Here is a 22,970-nt window from a genome sequence, read left to right on the forward strand (position 1 = left end):
TCAGATTCGATTCGATTTAGCTCGAGTCAAATCCGGCTCGATTCGATTATGCCGACCGGCAACGGCCGAGTCAAATATGTTTGGGCGCGGTCGTTGTCGGTACGAAAATTTTTACGGACCGGGACAAATTGTGCTAATGTTTTTTCCGCTAATATTTAGACTTAAACGGCAAGGTTGCGTGACAAAATGGTTTGGGTAGGTCACTATCAATTAAGTGATGCAATGCGTCAATGCTAATCATGTGTGACTTCTACATTTAAACTTCAGCGGCCTACTCTAATTCTCCAAGTGTTGAACATTGCTTTATTTCTACGCCCTGCGTGACAATTATATTTAAAAACCTAGTTAGATATAATTTTACTTTTAGTTAAGTGTGTGTGTATATATATATATANCGCGCTAGGCTGGTATACTATCGGTAGTACGGAGGCCTCCGTGCTACCAAGTTGTTTTCAATTATGCGGATTTTCAAATCGACGATCGGCTCCGTTAGATTTGATCTACACTATTAAAAATATTTGGAAACTAAATTTCATAATTTTTCGACATCATTTGGCTAGTAATCAAAATGTCTCAAAATTAATAATTTTAATAGTACATGTGATGCATTTATGAATTTAACAGTGTAAAACAATTCAAATTTGATGAAATTTTTATAGAAAATTCTTTTCACTATTTAGAGTAAGATCAGTACTTTTGATTTTAAATTCAAATCTTTTATTATCATTTTTTATGAGATTTTTATTTTCAGTCGTTCATTTTTAGACTATTCGATTGATAGGTAAATGATGCCGAAAAATTATGAAATTTAAATACTTTCAATAGTGTAGATCAAATCTAACGGAGCCGATCGTCGAATTAGAAGCTAGATCATTGAAAACAACTTGGTAGCTTCCGATAGTATACCAACCTAGCGCGCGCTCTCTCTCTCTCTCTATATATATATATATATTTTTTTTTTAAATGATGTGCTTAGGAGTGTAAATGGGACGGTGGATACCGCATTGACAATGACAACATTAATGTGATGCATTTAATATTTATTATTGTAGGCAATAATTTTTCATCAAACCAAACCCCAAGTCATTATCCTCCATGTGCAGAACCTTTTTTTTTTATATATATAATTTGTGCATTAATCAGCGTAGGTATTGTATTATCAAAAGCATTTGCAAAAGTTTAATCAATTGTTGTGAATTTTTTGTTGCAAATAGAAGAAAACGCCGTCACAATCTCGAGTAATTTAAAACTTAGTGTCGGTTTAGAATGATTATGAAGCAGTTTAGTTTTTCTACTACAAGAAAAACTAAACTCTCAGATTATAAGTGCACGTACTCCTCGTCCACCTACACGCTGGGGCCTAACTACGATCATCCCGAATCTCTGGAGTTGCTTCCTAAATGTGAATTCGCGACTTCGTGAACGACTCACCCACTGGAGGAAGAGGAAGACCCACCAAATTAAGCCAAATTAGTTTGGTTTCTTTCACTGTTCTTTCAAATTCCACTTTACGCATGCAAACAATAGTTATCAGCAAAATAAATAAATAAATAAAAAATATTTATTTCCACACATTTTCTTTCGAAGAAATATATATATATATTTTCACAGCTGGCTAAAGGACTTATCCAGCTAATTACCTCATTAAGAAGCAAAAACTCGTGGCGTTATTTTGTTCTGATCTTAAAAGTCAAAACGCAGAAGGAATTAAGAGAATCATTAGTACTAACTTGGAATTAAGATACAAAAATGGCCCATAAGCATTTTATTTTATACAAGAACAGAGGAGAAAACAAAATGATGTACTTCTACGGATAATATTGTTTCTTATTTTGGTTTATAAGGAAATAAAAGTAACTCCTAGTTTAAAAAGTCAAACTCTTATATTTGTTTCAAATGTATAAAAGATGATTTACAGCATTTTACAATGTTAGGTATTTGAAAACTTCGGCGCTCGTGGGTTGACTACTGCAAATAGCTCCTAATTCGGATTGTTTTTTTTTTTTTTTTCCTCCTCATTTACTTATTCTTACTTATCTTCTTCGTGTCGTTTTCTTTCAGTTTTTATTTTGTGGTTTTCTTTTTTGATTGTGGTACGAGATCCCATTTGCTGCAAATGGATTGCTAGGTTTACTTTTTAAATGAATGAAAGGGCCGAGGAGGTAGCTTGCTATCTTTTTCTCTGGAAAAAAAAAGTATATTACTATAATACATGCCACTAATAAATTAACGATATCATCCAATTTATTTTTACTAAAATATCTTCCTTTTTTTTTTAAGATGTAAGTGAAAAAGAGAAAGCAAAAAAAGCTTGTAGTAATAGCAAAAATGCCTTTTGAGTTTTTAGGACTCAAACTGGGCTGGGCCAAGTCATACTAGCTTTTGTTGGGCCTAATTAAGTTGGAAAAGTGATCATGTCCATGTAAATGGTTAATTACAAATTGAGCAGGCCTCTTATTAAAAAAACAAAACAAAACAAAGGGTTTATTGCTTTTGGTTGTAACAATTTGGATTTAGTGAAAGGGAAAAAAAAAGAGAAGATAAAACTAATTTGTATTAAAGAAATAGAAAGGGATTAAATGCCCTCTTAAAGCAACTTAGAAATAAATGTACTGTGAAATATATGAGCACAAAGATTGTTTCATATGGTATTAGAGTAGGAGTTTCTGAGTTCGAGTCATGTCAAGTTCCTAATATTACTATTTTTTTTTATTTAATTTAAGTCCACGTAATAAATGTTGTAAAAAAGTCTTGAGCCTTAAGCTTTTAGAGTATAACGATTATTTAACATGGTATGATAGAATACAACGGTTGTTTCACATGTCCAATTTTGTTCGTGTACTCACATGTTATATTGGATATAAGAGAGATTATTTAAAGTGCTTTGGGCTTTGTTTTACATTGAAAATGTAAGCGCATGTTAAATCAAATTGGGCTGGACCTTAGACACATATACACCACAAATCAATAGGGCCTCCTTGTAAGTGACATGGACACAGTATTTGCAAGGTTTGTTATTAACAAAGTAGATACGTTGAATCTGAGCAAGACTGTAATGTGTAGTATAGATATTGAACGCTTGTTAGTAGAACAATAGTGCACTAGCTCACCTCTGAAAAGTGCGTGAACGTTAAATATACTGTAAAGTGCTTGACTCTTTCAAATTTTATTTACGTAAATTTTCTGATGATATAAGTTTCAATCATCTAGATTTTATTCCCATCTACTTTAAAAGTGGACGTACTTTTTCTCTCTTTTTTTTGGTGAAAAGCTTGCAGATCATACATGACACATTCGTTTGCACTCTTAGCGGGATCTGGCCGCCCAAAATAAGGATACTAACCAATCAGCCTATCATTAGTTTGCAGTGGATATGTGCAAGATCCCAAATTTCTTAACTCCGCATATTTTGGACACAAACCAGCAACTCTAACAGCTCTCAGGTTCCTGTACAGTTAAATTACTATGTATTGGAGATACTTAAGTCTTCTTGCAGTTGAATATAAGAGTGACACTTGGAACTGGACCTTCTAGAAGCAAGAGACTAAGATAACACATTATGCCCCACAAAGGATTGCTTATTCCCCCTCCCCCATAATTAACTTGTACAAGTCTCTCATGGTAGTTTATATCCAGTGGTACCTAACACTACTGGAACTATTTCACAAGGACATGACACACAATGGCCAACTTGTTCCCAATGTGTGAAAGTGCTCTCCAACCTCACACTGTGGACAACCAGTCTCTCCCTCTTCAACCACTGAAAGAGAGAGCTCGCTCAGAAACAGGTGGGGGAAAGAGAAATAACTTGTGTGGGGGATAGAGTACTCAAAAGTGTAGGCGCTTAATTCTCGATCTGCTATAATTACTTCATTAGGGTTTTTAACACTTGTTTCACACTGAGAGCTTCCTAATGTTCTTCTTTGTTTTTCAATGAGAGTGCTGTATAAATTATGTTGCAATCGAATCAGTACGATTTGTATGATAAAAATTTATAAAAGTAAACAGAAAATTTTTTCATTGCACACTTTTTCGCTATATGTAACATATTCTCACTGCAATTCCATATGGAGCGTTAGATGATTAGTATTTAAATCACGTGTTTTCATCGACTTTGCTCTTCTCTCTTTCTCTCTTACTAGATTAGTATAAGACGTTTTGAGAAATGCATGATCATATAGTGGTATCGAGCGTTTGATCCTATATCTGCTACTTTATTTAGAACAAAAAAATTTACTTGTTTTAATCCTAGAGCTGCTTGTAGCATCCTTTTGATGATCCCTTTACACACTCCTCTCTATTTTTTTTTCTTCTAAATATGCATAAAATATCAATCTATTTGTGAATTTCAAAAAAAGAAAAAAGAAAAGCTTGTGGGGATTGGAGGAAAAAAAGGAGTCTGTTGGTAACATCATCATTATCAAAACGACATATCCGCATGAAGGAAACAAATTTGTGACAGTGACATCCCTTAGTATGATATCTAGAAGGGGAAAATAAATAAATAAATAAATAAATAAAAGAGAAGGTGGGGAAAAGCTTAGAGCTTTGCTTTACTTTCCTTAGCTGGTGCAGCAGTGGAAACAACATCTACACATCTATACACCAATGATTCAAAAAGAGTGGGGAATTGCTAAGATAAAGCAGAAGAAGAAAAAGAGAAAAAGCGCGAATGCCGTGTGGACCGAAGGGCGCTTAGTATGGTTTCGATTTCATATACGTGTGAACAATTAAATCGATAAGTTAAATCGTCCCTACAGCTAATCATTATCTTATAACCAAAGGAATGTACATATGATTAATAATCTAATTAACAAGAGGAGTTAGTGAAAGCTTTTTAGACTTACTTGTTGTTGATACATTAATTTGATTGGCCTTTTTAATTTTTTTTTCAACATAGTTGATATATCGGCTAGTGAAGTGGGGAGTGGCCATTGCCTCATTGCTCAAAAAGATATATAGATTCTATGTTTTGACTCAGTTGATATTTGTGGCACTATAATAAATTGTGATGGAGACTATATATATATATACTAATAAATGCCAATTGAAAGCTATTGGTAAGTTCATGTTACTTAATTAATGTTGAATTCAATAATTTGGAGAGTCACTAGAAGTATACGCTTCTACTTTTTGTTATTTGTTGATCAGCTAAATTTCTTCGTAAAATTTTGTTTGATGTAAGCTGTGAAACTATTAGAGAGCGGTGTTTATATAATTTTATATTTAACACTTTCCTTCACGTCTAGACTCGAGACTTTTTAGTCGGCCCATGACGTGGGGGCTCGAGACTTTTTAGTCGGTCCCTGACATAGGCTTGAATTAAATGAGAGAAAATTAATATGTTAGGAGCCTGACGTGACTCGAATTCAGGACCTTCTACTTTGATACCATGTGAAACAACCGTTATACTATAAAAACTTAAACTGTTAAAAAACGTTGTTTATATAATTTTATATTTAACATAAGCCAAAATGAGTGTTATATATATGATGAAAATAGTACAAGAACGGTCGGTAAAATATTTCACTTTAACTGTTTTACTGTGTCTCGAATTTAAGATACGTGGCAATAAGTTCTCTAATTAAATAATTTTTATATATTTTTAAATTAAATAATGATATATTTTGATTCGCCCAGATTGAGTAGTAACTAAAAAAGAAAACAATTTTTTTATTTGTATTTTTAGCCCTCAAAAATATCTATTATTTCTAATCACAGGGTCCACACGGCATGAATTAATGGACCTTGTGAGCAATAATAATAAGTAGAAAAGAGAAAGAGAATTCCTGCTCCCACCTCCACCTTCTCCCACACTCCACGGAGCTGAGGTTTTTTTTTTTCCAACGGAACGGAAAATGAGGGTAACGTTTTTTTTTTTCCACTGTAATGAAAGAAAATAAAGCTTCCACACTTGACCTTGAGAGGTGCAAGTGTTAAATTTTATTTTTGTTTATTTCATAATCATTTTTTTATTTTATTTGTAATGTGAAATTAAGCTAAATTATATGGGCATAAATATTAATTTGGAGTTATTGTTTATTTAAAAAAGTTATTGTAGAAAAACAATGAGGATGTCTAGCGTAATATTAATATTACCCAAACAGCAATTTCTCCGCAGAATAGTAATCATGATAATACTATTTTTATAATTTTATGAACTGTATCTAGTGTAGTTGGCTAAGAACTTGATGGTTGATATCCTTAGTTCTAAGTTCGAAATCTAGTTAATTGTTTCAAAATTTCTCGTCTAAGTCCATTTCATATGTGTAATTTGGTCAAATTTATTCAGTAAATAATGACAAAACTTAAAACTTAATAGTCTACAAGCTAATAGTAATTTCTTGCTTCTCTCTCTCTCTCTCTTGGAAATGCCCTTAATTTGAGGTAACCGTTGTTATAATTAAGTTAGAAAATCCCAGCCTTGTTTTTGACCTTGGTTTAGTCCAATTAGAGGATTTGCAAATAATGGTATCACTGTTAATTTAAAGCGCAAAAAGGAAGATAAAAAAAATCAAATCCCTTCCAAATGCGCATTTAATTCCGTTCGTACACTCAACTCATGTGATGCTCCCTTAATTTCTTATCTAATTGTTCATAAAAATATAATGATAAAGAAGTTTAGTATAAAAAAAATTTTAGACTGGTGGTTTGGATCTGAACACTTATTATTGACTAATTACGTATATTTAGTATCGAAGACGATTTATCCATTAAAAGTGTGAAATGAATTTCACAATACCTATTAATTTTAGGCTAGAGAATGAATAGAGATTAGACCTGTAGATGACATTAACATCTAAATGAGAAAAGCATGAGATAGATTTCACATCATTTAATAACTTTAGACTATGAAATAGAATAAAAATTGGACTTAGATAGATCTCGCTCACATTGCCCAACAATCTTAAACTCAGGAGGAAACTGCGGCTATAATAATAATAACTAGGCTTAAATATTTTTGACCGGTGGGTACATCTCATATGAAAAGCACATCTCTTTTGCACCTCTTTTTACCTTTCTTTTTTTCCTTAACTTCTTCCAGTTAAGTTGTATAGAAATTGAGTGCGTACGTTGGGGGGAACTTCATTAATTAATTCTTATGGAAATTGTATAGAAATTAAACTAAATTATTATTATTATTATATAGTATTGTTAAAGTGTGTACGTTGGGTGGAGATTGGGGGGTTGCTTTCTCGTGCCCAACGAGCGGACTGCCACGTCAGCAAGGGTTTGACTCTGCACACCTACACATGTTGAAAGGTGGTGCGTGGTGCGATCGACTACAAGGAATAGTGATAGTGAGTGATGGGTAATTTGGGTTTGACTTGTTTACGTCCAATAACAAAATAATACTTTATATTTAAGTCTAGTCCACACTGTGGAAATAGTTTTGTTTTCACAACAACAAAAAAAAAAAGAAAAAGAAGATCATGCATGGGCATGTGGTGCCCAATTTGTTTAGGAAACGATTATTATTATTATTATTATTATTATTATTATTATTATTATTAATTGTGTTTGGTGGCAAAAGGAGAGGGAACTGGAATTCGAAATTGATGGCTTAATTGTTTATTTAGTGGGTAGTATTGAATTCATAAAGAAGAGATCGAGGCATATATGTTTAGTTATATGTATTAATTGTTGGCGGTTTAATTGGTTTCTGTATAGTCTCGTTCGCAGGATTTTCGTACGCAAGAGTTCAACAGTTGCATTGTTCACATGCGGTGGTGGAATGTAGTTGATTAATTGGACAATGCCGACACTCAAAACTTTTCCTGCAATTAAATGGGCAGCGCATTTGTTCCGTCATGTGCGCAGAACTTTATTGTGTAGAATGAAATTGCTCTCAATATTTTTACATTATTACTATACAAATAACAGATCATTTTTAAAAAATAAAAATAAAAAAGGATAAAAGTATCATATCTAGTGTACGTGAAGCTCAACTTTCGCTCATTGAGAATAGAATTAATTACTTACAATGTTCAAATTCAATCTAATAAAAAAAAGTTTAAAGAATTAGTGTTGGTAATAACCCAAAATTATTATTGCTTTGGAAATTACTAGTTCTGTTCAAACACTCACTCGATTGGTTAGTTTTTTTTTTTTTTTTTGAGAGAGAAAGGTAGTATTCTATCCGCTTCGTTTATTTTTTTTCGAAATAAATTTAGTTGAAAATATGAGGCAGCTAAGCTTCGAACTAAGAATCTATTTTTTTCAATTATTAAAGTCACATGAAATGCTCCTACAATTCAAATAGGGTTATAATCCTACAGCTCTATCGTTGAAGGGCCCACCTTTTCCCACTAGCTAATCGTTTTCTTTTTTTTTTTTATAGTAAAATCTAAAAATATAAAATAAATATTAGAGAATAGTGTTATATACTACAACAGAATTATATTATAACGACACATGTTTGGAACACTTTTGTATAAGTGTCTCATTTATGTCGAAATTTTTTAAAAAATTTCACTAAGACCTAAATATAAAGCCCAATCTAACAAAAAATAAATGATTACTCTACTCAATCCACTCCACCCAGCCCATTCAACCAGATTACAAATAGAAAAGAAAAAAAAAAAAAACCAATCATCATCTCCACTTCTCCCTTCACTCAATCCAATAAAATTTTAAACGAAAAGCCCCTCGCTCTCCTCCCCCTTCGAGCAGCAGCCGACGAGGTAGGATTCCGACGGTTGCTAAATATTTAAATAAATATTGGTAAATTAGCAGCATTCCTTTTAGGGTGCGTTTGGTTCGTGCTATCTTTTAAAGATTCCTAGTAATCTAATGGGAATAAAAAAATATGACGGTGTTTGGCTAACGCACTAAGTAATCTAGTTGGTAATATTGGATTCACTTGGGAATATGATTCACCCCAAAGTATTAATCTCATTCCCTTGAGGGAGGGTGGGTATCATCATATTAATGGATTGGGGTAATCATAATATGTCTAATCTCTTTCTTTCTTCCTATCCGCCGGCTAATTGATATTATTTTTCTTTACATTCTAACCTTATATCTCTCTCTAAACTTATTTTTCTCTCTAAAATTCAACTTTTTTTTCTCTCTCTCTCTCTCTTTCTAAAATTTCAACTCTCTCACTCCCTCTAATTTCGACTATATTTTTCTTTTTATTTTTTTAATTATGCTCTCTCTCTCTAACTTATACTCTCTCTCCCTTTTTTCTAAAAAGATGTTGAAATTTTTGGTAACATTATCTAAAATTAATTAATTAAATAAATTAATTAATTGTATATTTTTTGCAATATTAAATAACATGGCTAATTAATATTACCATACGAACCAAACACAGGAATTTCACATTCTTAGTAATAGGATGAATAGGAATAAGATTCTCGGATATCTTTTATTCCTAGTAATCTTTCATAATGCGAACCAAACGCACCCTTAGGTTATACCGACACTCTTAAACTGTCACTATATACTTAGCGACCTCACATATAGCAATAATTTTTAAAAGTGTCGATAATTTAACCAGCAGCACTTTTTTTGATCTGTACCGATATTTAAAAGTATCACTATACATCATTTTTGTTACAATGATATAACTCTTTTTGGGTTTTAGGTTCAGCGTTTCTCACTAGTAAAACATGTTATGTACTAAACTAGATCGTACAAAGAAATAAAAGCGAAAGTCACTATATATATATATAGCATTTCTCACTATTAAAACATGTTACGTACTAAACTAGACGTACAAAGAAATAAAAGCAAAAGTCACTATATATAGAGTAGGGCTACTATACTTTTATGAGTACAGAGCTCTTCGTACTTATAAGTTGTTTTCAATGTTGGGGTTTTTGAATTGACGATTTATATCGTTAAATATGATTTAGAGTATTTGAAACTTCTAGAAAATAAATTTCGTAATTTTTGAAATCATTATAAAGTCCATCAAGCAGATATAAAATAAACAGTCAAAATCGAACGACGTCCTAAAAATGAATGATCGGATCCTTCAATTTAAGATCGGGGTTATTGATGTTTATCTAGATAATGAATAGAATTTTCTATTAAAAATTCAAGCTATTCTGATTCTTTTACACCGTTAAATTAACGAGTATTACATACCGGCCGTTAAAAATTGTCAATTTTTAAATCTTTTGATCATAAGGTAAATGATATCAAAAAATTATAAAATTTAATTTTTAGAAATTTTAACTGCTGTATATAACATTTAACAATATGGGTCGTCGATTCGGAAGCTCTATTATCGAAAATGACTTATGAGCATGAATACGATCGTACTCATAAGAGTACAGTAGCCGAACTATATATATATATATATATATATATATATGTTCAATCCAAGCAAGCCTATTCAAAATTGGCTTTTAATAAAGTCTCATTTATTGGACTGTTATACACATAACAACTAGAAAGCTACCAGTTCCAAACATCTTGGCGTTTTACATAGAATAAATGCTGGAAAAACATTACATTAAATCTAATTAATTATCGTGCTAATTAAAACCCTTAGCATATTCAACAATTATCCAACCAAGTCGAATAATCGAATGTTCAACCAATGAGACACAGGAGGGGTTTGAAACGTACGTAACTCGGGAATTGGACATATATATACGAAGCATTTCATAATTAACAAAACTGGTACAAATTAATTTCATTTTTTTCCCTGCAGTTTCAATTGATGGCTAAGTCCAAGATGTTGACTCTCTTAAAATGATCCAAGCATGTGTTGCCATATGTTGCCTTTGAACTGTATAGTTTTGATGCTACATATATATATATATATATATATACATCTCTAATTAATTGGCTCCCACTTGGGAAAAGTGTTACAATATTTTTGGTCTAATTAATTAATTCGGTGTTACACACATAACACATCAAATAATTTTCGTTAATAATTATAAAAAAATACGAAGGTTTTAATTAGTTTTTTTAAAATTTTTTAAATACTAAAAAAATTGATCAGAGTAGTGTGAAATATTAATCTTTAGATGAATGGTTATAAGATTTGCACCGATATTTTTGTGCGTATACGCAGTATTATTGCTTGTTATAAATAGCTATCCTGAGATGCGTACAAAGTTAGATAAGTCAAAGAAGTGTACAATATTAGTTAACAGAGACATGTAGCACGAAATAATCAACTTTTCTAACAATAGCCAACCCCAGTCCCTTTCTATCCAGTTGTAAATATATAGGTATTTAACCACTAGTAGGAGCATTAACGGGTTCGGGTTTCAGATCAGATCCGCACCGATTCCAAATCATAATTTGATAAAAAAAAGAAAGAAAAAAATGATATCCAGTAGTAATAGCATTGGATTCGATTTCTAGTCGATTCTGAGCCAAATGGGTTCGGTTCGCGGGAACGAACTTTATAAATCAATTGACTCAATTCGATCTACAAAATACAATAATTCAGGTCGGAGTCTTAGTGGATTATCCGATAAATCGAGTTATCAATAAGCCTGCGTATTAGAGTCACCTAGTGTTATCCTCGGTGCCTAACCCACGTGCATAATTAATCTCATGTTATGGGAAAGATCAACTGACTTTTGTTGTCGATTTGGCTTATGCTTTTACAGTGCGTAGCATCTCGAAGCATTTCTCAAAATATGCAATAGTTAGGTGTCTGACAAATAAAAAAGATTCGAACTATAAATGAGGAGGAAAATTAAAATTCGCTTTTGCGTTTTAAATGCGGACATGCATTTCAATACGAGAAACTTGTATTCGCTAAATTACAAACAAAATTCAGTTGTTGGTATATAATTTCTGTAATAGAGACATTATTGTTTCTTTGGATTATTCCAATTAGATGTGCTTGTGCTTTTGAATCTAGCATTTTTTTCTTAATTAATTAGTTATGTGTAGAAGCAACGTCTCTCTAGAGTTTCCTGGTAATTTACAGGTGAGGAAAAAAAATGAAAAAGAACATTTTAATAGTGTTTTCTAATTTTATAATAAAATTATGTTTGTTTTTTTTCCAAACAGCTGTGTATAGAAGCACTTTTCACATGTGATCCTGCGTAGAAGCTTAAGACTAGCTAGCTTCTACGGCTGAGATCACATCACCAAAACCGTGACCTCATCGTTCGGCCCCTGCACCCTCTCACGTTACGATTCTCACCTCCACTATATATATATGACCAAAATCCTTAGCGAAGCAACCACCACCCATATCCATTATACGTTACTACTACTATTACATTCGCCTCTTAGACCCTTCTCTCTCTTTCTTATTCCATGGAACATTCAAGTGACACCACCACCACCACCACCACCACCACCACTGCGACTACGACAGGGACAACAACATTCCCGTACCGCCACGCGTCGTCGCCGACGTCGTCGTCGTCTCCCGCGTCTTCCCCTCCTCCTCCTCTGCCGCTGTCGTCGTCGCCGCCCGTCGTGCTGAGCCCGTGCGCGGCGTGCAAGATCCTGCGCCGCCGGTGCGTCGACAAGTGCGTGCTCGCGCCCTACTTTCCCCCCACCGAACCCCTCAAATTCACCACCGCGCACCGCGTCTTCGGCGCCAGCAACATTATCAAGCTACTGCAGGTTGATATATAATTAATCAAATCAAATCAAAATTAACTTGAAATTAATCCACCCTAATTAATGTTTACCTAATGGTCAATTTCACACCGGAGAAAAAAAATCATGGTCTTAAAAGGATGCTATAGTTGACTCTTACGGTAAAGTATGTTACAATGACCAGCCCAACTTTTCTTTTCTTTTTTTTCTCTTTTCCACACCAATATTTTAAGAAAGGTTTTATATATAGATATTAAAAGAACTAACTATATAACAATTGGTTAATGATTGATTAGTTTCTAATTGCGGTGATAAAACGATTATTGGTAATTTGATTATGATCAGGATCTTCCGGAGAGCCAGCGCGCGGACGCGGTGAGCAGCATGGTGTACGAGGCCAACGCGCGAATCCGCGACCCGGTCTACGGCTGCGCGGGCGCGATATGCCAGCTGCAGAAGCAGGTGAACGAGCTCAAGGTGCAGCTGGCGCGGTCCCAGGCCGAGCTGGTGGCGACCCGAACGCAGCACGCCAACCTCCTCGCCCTCCTCTGCGTCGAGGCCGTGCAGCAGCAGCACCAGCAGCAGCAGCCGCAGCCGCCTTCTTCTCCTGCGCTCCTCCCTGCAGCTGCAGTCACCCCTTACGGATTCCAGAATGACGGCCTGCTGTTCGTCGACGATTGCTCGTCGGTGTGGGAAGAACCACTTTGGACATGAACTTCTCTTCTCTTCTCTTTTCTTTTCTTTTCTTTTCTTTTTTTTCTTTTTTCCTCTCTTTTTGGGGAGTGGAGTGAATAATTAGTTGGATCTAAGATCCATGCTGATTAGTTATTAGTTAAATCTAGATATTATGATCATGAGGAGGAGAAGTTGATGTGTGTAAGAGAAATTAAGAGAGAGGATCCGTGACAATGAAATAGTAACTGATCGATAATTTGTTATTGCAAGTGACCAGCCTTAATTAAAATGTTTAATTAATCAAGTTCTACGTACCGTTTGGACCATATTTATTAATACGTACAGCTTAAGTTTTTAGAGAATATACGGTACTTTAAGTACTAATTGCTTATGACTAATTATTCCATATTACGCTCGATCGATTCGTTGGACTTTAAATCAATAATGTCCCCCAAGAGGCATTAATGAAGAGCTAAAACTTTGTGAGAGATTTGCTTCGTTTCACACAGCAAAAGAGTGGAGACGGATAATGTGTCTTGGAGTGTCCTTGTCTCAGATAGAGAAAACACCTTATTAATTACGTGAAGACCCAAACAAGCTTCATAATAATCCTTTTCAGGGTCAATTTTTCGCTTACCTAATCTTTGGAAAGCAAGCAATACATCTGCTACTTATCATGATTGACTGGTTGTTAGGTTGCAGTCCAATTCTACCCACCTCAAAACAGTTCAAACACATGTTAGGGTTAGTAAATTAAGGATTTAGTTGGACCCTCGGCCAAATTGACCAATACTATTTTAATCCGTTACGCCTACAACAATATTGTTATATATATATATATATAGCGAAAGAGTTCATGAGGTGAAATGTTGTGAGTAGCAAATGGATTTCGTTACCATACATTTATTTTCGATGATAGAACCTTTAAACCGATGATCAACATCGTTGAATATGGTTTATACCACTCCAAGCGTCAAGAAACTAAATTTTAAATCTTTTCGACATCATTAGCCTAATGATCAAAGGGTTTCAAAATTTATAATTTTAATGGTCTTTATTTTTTTTATATTATTCATAATAATAATTTCCGTATTTGCATAAGTATACTGAATTGATGATATTATGTTATCTAACATTACGTAGTTGAAAGTAAGATGACGTGGACGTGTCCGGTTGTTCTGCAATAAACTCTAATTTTACGCTTTTGGCGTATACATGTATTCCAAAAAATATGGGGAGGCATTAAGTTTATTTTCAAAGATAAGGAGCCAAAGTGAAACTTTACCTAACATTAAAAGTTCGGGAACTAATTAATTAACATTGGAATTTAATTACCCTCATTAATTAAACCACAAAATCCTTGGTTTCTATCACTAACCTAGGATAATTTCCTTAATTAGGTTAGTTAATACGCCTACTCTAATGATGCAAACATTGGACTTAACACGTCAGGGAAGGTCTCCGTTCCACACCGGCTTCTTATGTTGTTATGCAGAATATTGACGAATAAATATTATTTTATAAAGATTAGGAAATTTTGTTCAATGACGTGATGTAAATGTTTAATATATATATATATATACAAGATGATAGTTTAATCATAAACAAATAGAAATTAAATATATATATATATTAGTTTTGTTAGATAAGTTTACAATTTTGCGATCGATGTGGTGACCATCAAAGGTCACCATTTTCGTAGACTCTCCAACCAATCACTAGGAAACCTTATATAAATAAGTGATCATTAAGTGTTCAAATGTCTCTTTATCAAGAAAAGGTGTGATCGAGTTTCTTTTTCGCTTTCTTTTTTTACCTTTCTTTTTTTCTTTTTTCTTTTTTCACTGAAGACCTAGTAAAGTAAACAACTTGTTAAGCACTCCTTTCGCTGTTCACTTTCCACTTCCAAAAGAAAATTTGTTAAGGCATGCACAATGCATATATATATATATATATATTCTATTGGTGGTCAAGAACAAAATTTAATTACGTAGACATTCAAAACAAAGAACAAGGTTTAATTAGATGTGCGAAATTTCAAGTGTTATATATATTACACCTAATCATTTTTAAAATTACTTGCGTCACCAGTAACTATACCTTATGTACGTAGGATTAATTTTTGATTGATAGGATCGTGAATTAAATAACTTATTTCTCTAAAAACTTATATTTCTACAGCTCGTTGGATATATCTAGCTAACAAGTGGAGGTTATAATATTTTGTTCGATTAAATATTTAAAGCACAGTCAAACTCGAAAATCTTTTACCGTGATTTATTTCAATAATAAATTTTCTCTTGATTGGACCAATATTAAGTAATAGCCTTGTATATAAATGGCTACCATTTGCAACAAATTAAAAATAGGGTGTCTAGTCCCAAAATAAAATATATAATACAACTAGAAAATCTCTTGACTTAAAAAACCACACAAATCCAAACCCAACATGGCTGAGCCTAATCTAAAGTCCACCAAACCTAAGGTGGATCCAAACAAGTTAATTCCCAAGTCAACTTGAGCTAAATTTTAATAGAAGCTTTAACTTATTGGATAACAACATAAATGATCCTAGAGAAGTTGGCACGGTGCACTATTCCAAGCCTAATGCGCACTATAGATGCATTTGACCCACTTCTAATATGGACCCCATGGACCCAAATATTTCAACATACGCATACAAATCCGTGAGAAAATTAAGTCCCTAACCCTAAAACAAGTCCACAAAATCTCTTCTTCTTTTTCCTCCATTGTGGGCGAACGACTTGGGTGCATGGTTTTGATTTGTTCCCAGTGTTAATTAGAGAACAAATTCAAGTGTATCTAGCCTAGTGGAGAAGTTGGGCGCACTCATTTTTTTTTATTTAAGTAACATTGAACATGCACGATGTTAAAAAAAAAAAGGAGCACATTTTCCACCGAATTCTAAAGGTCTTTGAGAGTACATCTTAGGTACTTAAAATCGTTTGAAATTAAGAAACTTAATAACTACACATTAAAAGATTATGCAATGTTTGTATCAGATGAATCACAACCGTCAAAAACGTGTGTTCGTAAGATTTTCGTAGAGTTGTGTTCCCTTGTATGTGTACAACAAAAACATCTGAATTAAATGCATGATCCATTGAGACTCATTATAGAGAGAAAGGTCATTTGATGAAGAGGGTCCAAAGCACATCTCTTTAAATGTGCCCTCAACTACTACAGCATTCATTTAACTCTCATTAAAAAGTTAGGACATTAGATTGAGAGGAATTAATATGTAGTAATGTATCTCATTTCCCCAGCACAGCTATTTATGGTTTCTAAGAATGTTTGTCTCTGAAATAATCGAGAAATTTTCCTCTGCAATACCTTGAACATTAAATATTAAAATGCAAGATTTTAGTGGCTTAAACTTTTAAAAGTAAACGATTGTTTCACATAACTTCATACAGGTTCTTTATCGAATATATTAAAAAATCTCGAGTTCAGAAATACAAACAATTGATTGATGTGAGACATTTAATAGATTATTTTAAAATTTTTGAGGGAAAAAAATGTAAAGGTCCACAGTATTTCGAAGGCACTCTTTCAAAGGGATGTCACACTAGGAAAAAAGTCAAGATAAGTCAGTAGAACTTATGTGTCTTTTCCACAGGAAACTAATTTGACTATTGCTATTTTACTAACAAACATTTATTAGAATATTATTAGGCAAGTGATCAATGCATAAACAATAAAAAAGAGGAGGCAAATGTCACTAATGGGAACCAAAGAAGAATCCAAGGGAGAATCTAATTAAGAAGAAGAGATCTAAAGGCCAAATGGGAACTAAAGGGAGCAGTTCTTTGAAAAAGTTTGGATCAAATTAATGAAGGACACTAACCTTTTGAAACATTATGGCCACACTTTTATTTGACATCATTAGCTTTTTGGGGTCATGAGTGAAAGGGCTTTTTCTTTCAAAAGCTTTTCTGAGGCTGTGGGAGATATTTAATTGGCCTGACAAATCTTAGCTTTCTCACCAGAACCAAATAAAGAGCTTCCTAGGTTGAACTATCATTGAAATTAGCTCACAAATACCGACCGTCCCTAGAGCAAGTGGCAAAGGGCTTGATGGTTGGTATCTGAGACCTAAATTCGAATCCTAGCTAGTTGATTCACATTTCCAGCTAAGTTTATTTTCAAACGAAATAAACGAAGCGGGTAGCGTGCTACCTATCTCTCTCTCAAAAAAAAAAAAAGAAAAAAAAAAGAAAAGCTCACAAATAATCAATCTACTGTAGTTTTACTAAATTTTAGTATATTAGTTGTTATTCGGGTACTACTCAAAAAATAGGAAGTGAGTTCGTGCCCCCGACCTCTCAAGTAGTATATACGACATAAGTTCTAGAGAAGGTCATGGGATTCGAAATCTCTGAACCACTTCAGGAGGAAAAAAAAAGAAAAGGAAAGAGTCAAATTTCTTTGGTAAATATGTACAATAATCTACTTTGGGTTTTGGGCCCAATGCCTGAGCCTGATCCAAACAATTTTGGGCTTAAATTCACTGTCCAAAATATTTGGCCCATACTTAGCCCAATTTAATCATCATAAAAATATAGGGTGTTGAGATGCTACAGTATAAAGCCCATTACTGAACCCACTCTTCTCTCATTAAACAACCAGTTCGAATTGGGCTGGGCCTAAACAACTTATGAGACCTCTCTCGGCCCACAACAAGAATATGGGCCAAACCAGTTAAAGGGCGTTTAGATTAATGAAGCTGCGATTCGGTCGTAAATCAAGTTCACGATTGGACAAAGAGTCACTCATCATGATGCTAAGTGATGACGCAATCAATATTTTTACTTTTATCAATTTTGATTTTCAAACTCGAGAGCTTGCACAAGTATTATATGACTACAGCCATTCAAGAAAAGCAAATCAACTTTCTCCTTTAGTGGAAAGCTAAAGGTATTTAAGCACTCGGCTAAAGCAAAAGTTTTACATTTTTTCCCTGTCGAATATTTAGTTGCATTGTCAGAGAAGATATTTTAGGAGCCAGAATAAACTATATAAACTGCACTTAATTACACGTGTCATAGGGCCATAAAAATAAAAGTAAATATTGGGGGAAAATGATAAATAGAAAAATGTCCATATTGTAAAATATGGGATTCATTTCCTCTCTTAAGCAACTTAAAAGACAAAAATAAAATTTCAAGTCCAACAAATTTACAACAATATTGGAGATTTAATTACACTCGAACACAATTGCAGCGAACACAACGAGGATAATTAAAAGCACACCAAATTCTTAACACAGCTTAATTCACATATTCTCTTCCTCTCTATCCTAATTGGCCAACAATGTGAACACTTTTGCACTATAGATTACACATAAAACCTACTTAGCTCCAAATTAAATATATTTTCTCAACTTATATAGACAACACGTTCAAGCAACAGGAGCTTTTCTTAACCGTAATGTTAATTGTTGGTGCCTCAGCTCGTTGCCCGAATACGCAGTCGATGAATCAACTTTTCTGAATATCAAACAGCTAGATAACTAGCGATTCAACTTTATAAAATTTAACTCGTTAACTGCACTTAAAATATATTAAATTGTAAAATGCTCGTAGATTTGCTATTATTAGAAAAGGCGGAATGAGCTAGGCCTTGCTTTTGTCATCCTGCTCTCTCCGAAGGGCTCGTCGTTGTCGATCCTTCTCGCGTTTCGGTACGCGGCGAACCCGACAATGTAGACGATCACGAGGATGACCAGCACGACGATGTTGATGACGGAGGCCTTGCGCCAGCTGTGGCGGATGGTGGCGAGGACGCCCGCCTTGCACGAGTCGCAACGGTAGCACAAAGTCTGCTGGTCGTTGCTCCACTGCTGGCAGTCGGGATCTATGGACGCTGTCGACCCCGACCCCGAGTTCCAGACTGTCTCGTTCACGTACGCGTACCCGCACGAAGTCGGTGGCTTGCAGCACCCCGACTGCATCATTAAGCATATCAAATTATCAATTAACCTTGCTAGCTCTATATATTTAGTAAATATATATTGGAATTTGATGTTAAGATTATTTCTGTATCATTTTGTATCAGATTAGCAATTCATATGTTGGATTCATCCCACACCACTTGCACATGCACAAAATGGGAATTCCAATTCAAAATATCTACTAACTAGATAACAATTAGAACATGAGATATATATATATATATATATATATATATATATATATATATATATATATATATATTATATATTATTGTCGATCGTATCCAAGGAATTAATTATATATATTGCGTCTCCTTCCACGTGGCATTTTGTGATTGGTCCATTTATTAACAGCTAGGGTCCCCCGTTTGATAATAATAATAAGAGAGAGAAGTGTTGACCTCATTTCCTCAATCATGCAGCTTTGGTGATCATCCTTTTTGTTTGTTGCAAACAGGGTAAAAATAAAAGAAACTCATTGACTATTCTTTTTATGTATGTACGGTTCAACTGTTCAAGTACATTTCTCTTTTTTCTCTTACTCAGGTGGGTGAGATGAGATGCGGATGCTGCTACATAACTTATCATCAAGTTTATTTTGGGAATCGACTCATGAACATGAACAAACTTGTAGAGAACTCAATACAAAGTTGGAGAAAAATAAGGCAAATTAAAGAAACACAGTATTCATATTTCACCATATCGATTTCCAAATATTCCTACTACACAAAAACAATGATCAGTGATTACCAAATCAAACTGTTTCACCAAACAAAAACCGTATCCTAAATCCACTCTTTTAGACCCCCTCATCAAAATTAATAAAAGCAAGAACTAAAGGAAAGCACAGCATATGTATTCTAGAGTTTCAAACTCTTACCCAAAAGATGATCAATTTGATAGAAAATAATTTAATTATATCAAAAATTAAATTGCTGTAAAATATATTTTACTGCAATAATTTGTGCTATTGTGAATGAATTTCTAGTAATGTCGTGAGCTAATCTGAAAACTCAATATATAACGAGAATATGCGAACTATATATAATAAATCCAACATGATCTCTTGGAGTTAAAGAGTCCTAAAACGATATCCGGTATGAAATGGCTCAGAAATAGTCGTAACAAAACTCACCTGTATAGGGGAAAGATCCCTCTGGTAGAACACGGATGCGGGCTCATGCACAACCATTCCGGTATTGGTGTTCCTAACGTACCGGGCCATGCCGCGGCACGCGTCGGCGTCGCGGAGGCACGCCGATATCTTATTCCAGTATCCGGGGTCCGACACCCGATCCCTGAGCCACCCGGAATAGTCACTCAGCTGGTACTCCAAGAAGGCGCGGTCGAACACCACCTCCCCGTGGCCGTGGTCGGTGACGGCGTAGGCGAAGATGACGAAGAAGAGGAGCGCGGCGATCACGACGAACATGGCGACGAGGTAGAGCTGCAGGAGCCACGAGATGCGGTAGCAGGCGCCCGCGAAGCCCGCGAGGGATATCACCAGGACGGTCAGACCGATGATGATGAGAGGCCACTGCAGGAAGCGGAGGCAGTCGGTCGAGTTCGCCTGCACGCTCAGCCATATGCCGCCCCCGAGTATCGGGATGGACACCAGGAAGGTTATGAAGTTCACGACGCCGATGACACCCGTGCTTCCCCTTATCATCTTTTTTTTTTCTTAATAGCTCAGTTGGATAGAACGAAGTAGTAGTAGTATAGAACTAAAGATTAGAAAGAGAAAAGAGGATAGGGGAGGAGAGGAAGTCGATTGATTAGTAGGTGGCTCTGTGGGTCCAAGTAGTGATGCTATGGGTACCTTAAAAAAAGACCTAAATCTGGGTCAAATATATGCTACATGTTGCACTTGAATTCGCATTTGTTCTTTACACTAGGTGTGTGGAATGTAATGTAGTTTGATAAAATATTACCGAGCAGTGTTAAAAAGTAAAGCATTTTACTATAATTTCTCGAAAAAAGCTTTAAAAAATGAGAAGTTTATAAACATTAACTATAATTGCGTGTATATTTCGAATACTCATTACAAATCTAGATATAATATTAAGTAGTAGGTAGGAGTAGAGCGCATTTGATGCATCCAAGTTACCGGCCTGAAACTTGTAGTTGTGAGATACACAAAATAAGATCGAAAATAATATTGTTAATTTCCACCTGGTCTTCAGTGGATAAGACACAAAAATATGTAGATTTTAAATAGTGCATAAAAGTGGTTAGTAGAAGAAATAAGTTTGTGTATTGGGTAGTTGGTTTGATGAGGCTTAAGAACTATCACTAAATTAACTTGACTAAGGAAGAAGACCAAATTTAATGTTACATTGATAGGTTGGACCATGGCCTCACCAAAAACAATTAAACAAATTAAGGCTGTAGAACTATTATGACATTAATTAATAATAAGTTAATAATAACAACCTCTAAAAGGCACCCACCACATGTAAATTTGAAGTAAAAATAAATAAATAAATAAATAAATAAATAAATCTAACTTGGTTTAGAGCACCCTCTGCTTTAGGCAAACAAAGGCATCTAGCTTGTTCTCTGCTCAATTCGTTCATTTTTTTAAAAATAAAATCAAGAAATGTAAAATAATTAAATTTCGAACTTAAGATCTCAGATACCAACCGTCAAATTCTTAACATACCTCCAAATGCAGGCTGTATATAGTTTGCGAGTTTCTTTTTTCTTCTTCTTCTTCTTTTTTAACTACACTTTTTTCGTATTGAAGGATTCAAACCAATTCACAATTTAAGTTGATAGATGAAAATATTTTACAAGATATGTAGGCCAGAATTCTTACTTTTATTCAATAGAAAACTTAAAATTCGTAACGCCGTTTTTTTTAAGCAAGGTAAAAATAAATTTGTAGTCCAGGTTTTCAAACGCACATAACATCTATTTCAGATATTAATTTTTTAATTTGACTTAAATGCATTTGAAAGTCATTTGGATTACTTAGTAGTCTCTTTCTAAAGTCTCTTGTTCTGCTGGTCGGTTAGTAATTAAGAACCTACAGGAAACTTCCAGTCTTTTCGTCAGGATTAGATTGAAAAGGATAAGATAAAAGAGTGATGCGGAGAGTGAGAAAGGGTTTAGCAGCATAGAGTCACGGGAGTTGCCAGAGAAATACAATATGCTTAAATAGCTTGATATGATAAGATAAGAAAAGAGTTTAGCTACTTGAAGCTGCTATCGAGGTAGAAAGAGTAAACTTATAAGTTTAAATAATGTTACCGACCTTCTCTATCGCAAGTAGCAAAGGGCTTGGTGGTTGGTACCCGAGGTCCCAAGTTCGAATCCTAGTTGATTCACATTTCTAGCTAAGTTTATTTCTAAATAAAATAAACGAAGCGGGTAGCATGCTACCTATCTCTCAGAAAATAATAATAATAATAATAATGTTATCAACGGAGGGATCATGAACAAAATTGAATTTGAGAAAATCACTTCCCGATATCCTCTGAGTTGCTAAACTCTATTTCCCTCAACATAGTTTTCTCATTTTATTCTATCCAATCTAATCCGGAATGTCAAATGCATTTCAAAAGATCACGGAGATAAGGAATATGAAAAGCAAAGCAAAAGAAGTAGCTTCGGAGCTAGAGAGAGAAAAATACAGAGTGGGTGTGGTGCATCAAAGGGACCACACTCAAGCCTATTTCGCTTTCATTTGGTGGCAACACCCACATGGGAAGATCCCTTTTTTTCTCTCTATTTTCTTTTTTTTTTGTATATATTTTTTAAAAATTGGTTTTTTGTTTTAATG

General features: G+C 34.3%; 2 protein-coding genes across 2 annotated transcripts; one reads left to right on the forward strand and one right to left on the reverse strand.

The window, feature by feature from the left end:
* Positions 12,146 to 13,481, forward strand: LOC109709413 (LOB domain-containing protein 1-like). The gene is made up of 2 exons (XM_020231650.1): positions 12,146 to 12,561; positions 12,883 to 13,481. Exons 1-2 carry the CDS (start codon positions 12,247 to 12,249, stop codon positions 13,249 to 13,251), a joined length of 684 nt encoding a protein of 227 aa, XP_020087239.1. The 5' UTR covers positions 12,146 to 12,246; the 3' UTR covers positions 13,252 to 13,481.
* LOC109709544 (tetraspanin-3-like) lies at positions 18,321 to 20,926 on the reverse strand. Its single transcript, XM_020231827.1, has 2 exons — positions 20,322 to 20,926; positions 18,321 to 19,180 (listed from the first exon to the last, which is right to left on the reverse strand). Exons 1-2 carry the CDS (start codon positions 20,853 to 20,855, stop codon positions 18,830 to 18,832), a joined length of 885 nt encoding a protein of 294 aa, XP_020087416.1. The 5' UTR covers positions 20,856 to 20,926; the 3' UTR covers positions 18,321 to 18,829.

Source organism: Ananas comosus, linkage group 4, assembly GCF_001540865.1.
Source record: "Ananas comosus cultivar F153 linkage group 4, ASM154086v1, whole genome shotgun sequence".
Taxonomy (NCBI): Eukaryota; Viridiplantae; Streptophyta; class Magnoliopsida; order Poales; family Bromeliaceae; genus Ananas; species Ananas comosus.

Excerpts from the sequence above, each read along its gene's own strand:
- LOC109709413 (XM_020231650.1), top strand. The coding sequence starts at position 12,247 with ATGGAACATTCAAGTGACACCACCACCACCACCACCACCACCACCACT. Across the intron at positions 12,562-12,882 it reads ACATTATCAAGCTACTGCAG|GATCTTCCGGAGAGCCAGCG; the intron begins GTTGATATATAA and ends GATTATGATCAG.
- LOC109709544 (XM_020231827.1), bottom strand. The coding sequence starts at position 20,855 with ATGATAAGGGGAAGCACGGGTGTCATCGGCGTCGTGAACTTCATAACC. Across the intron at positions 19,181-20,321 it reads GGGATCTTTCCCCTATACAG|TCGGGGTGCTGCAAGCCACC; the intron begins GTGAGTTTTGTT and ends TTAATGATGCAG.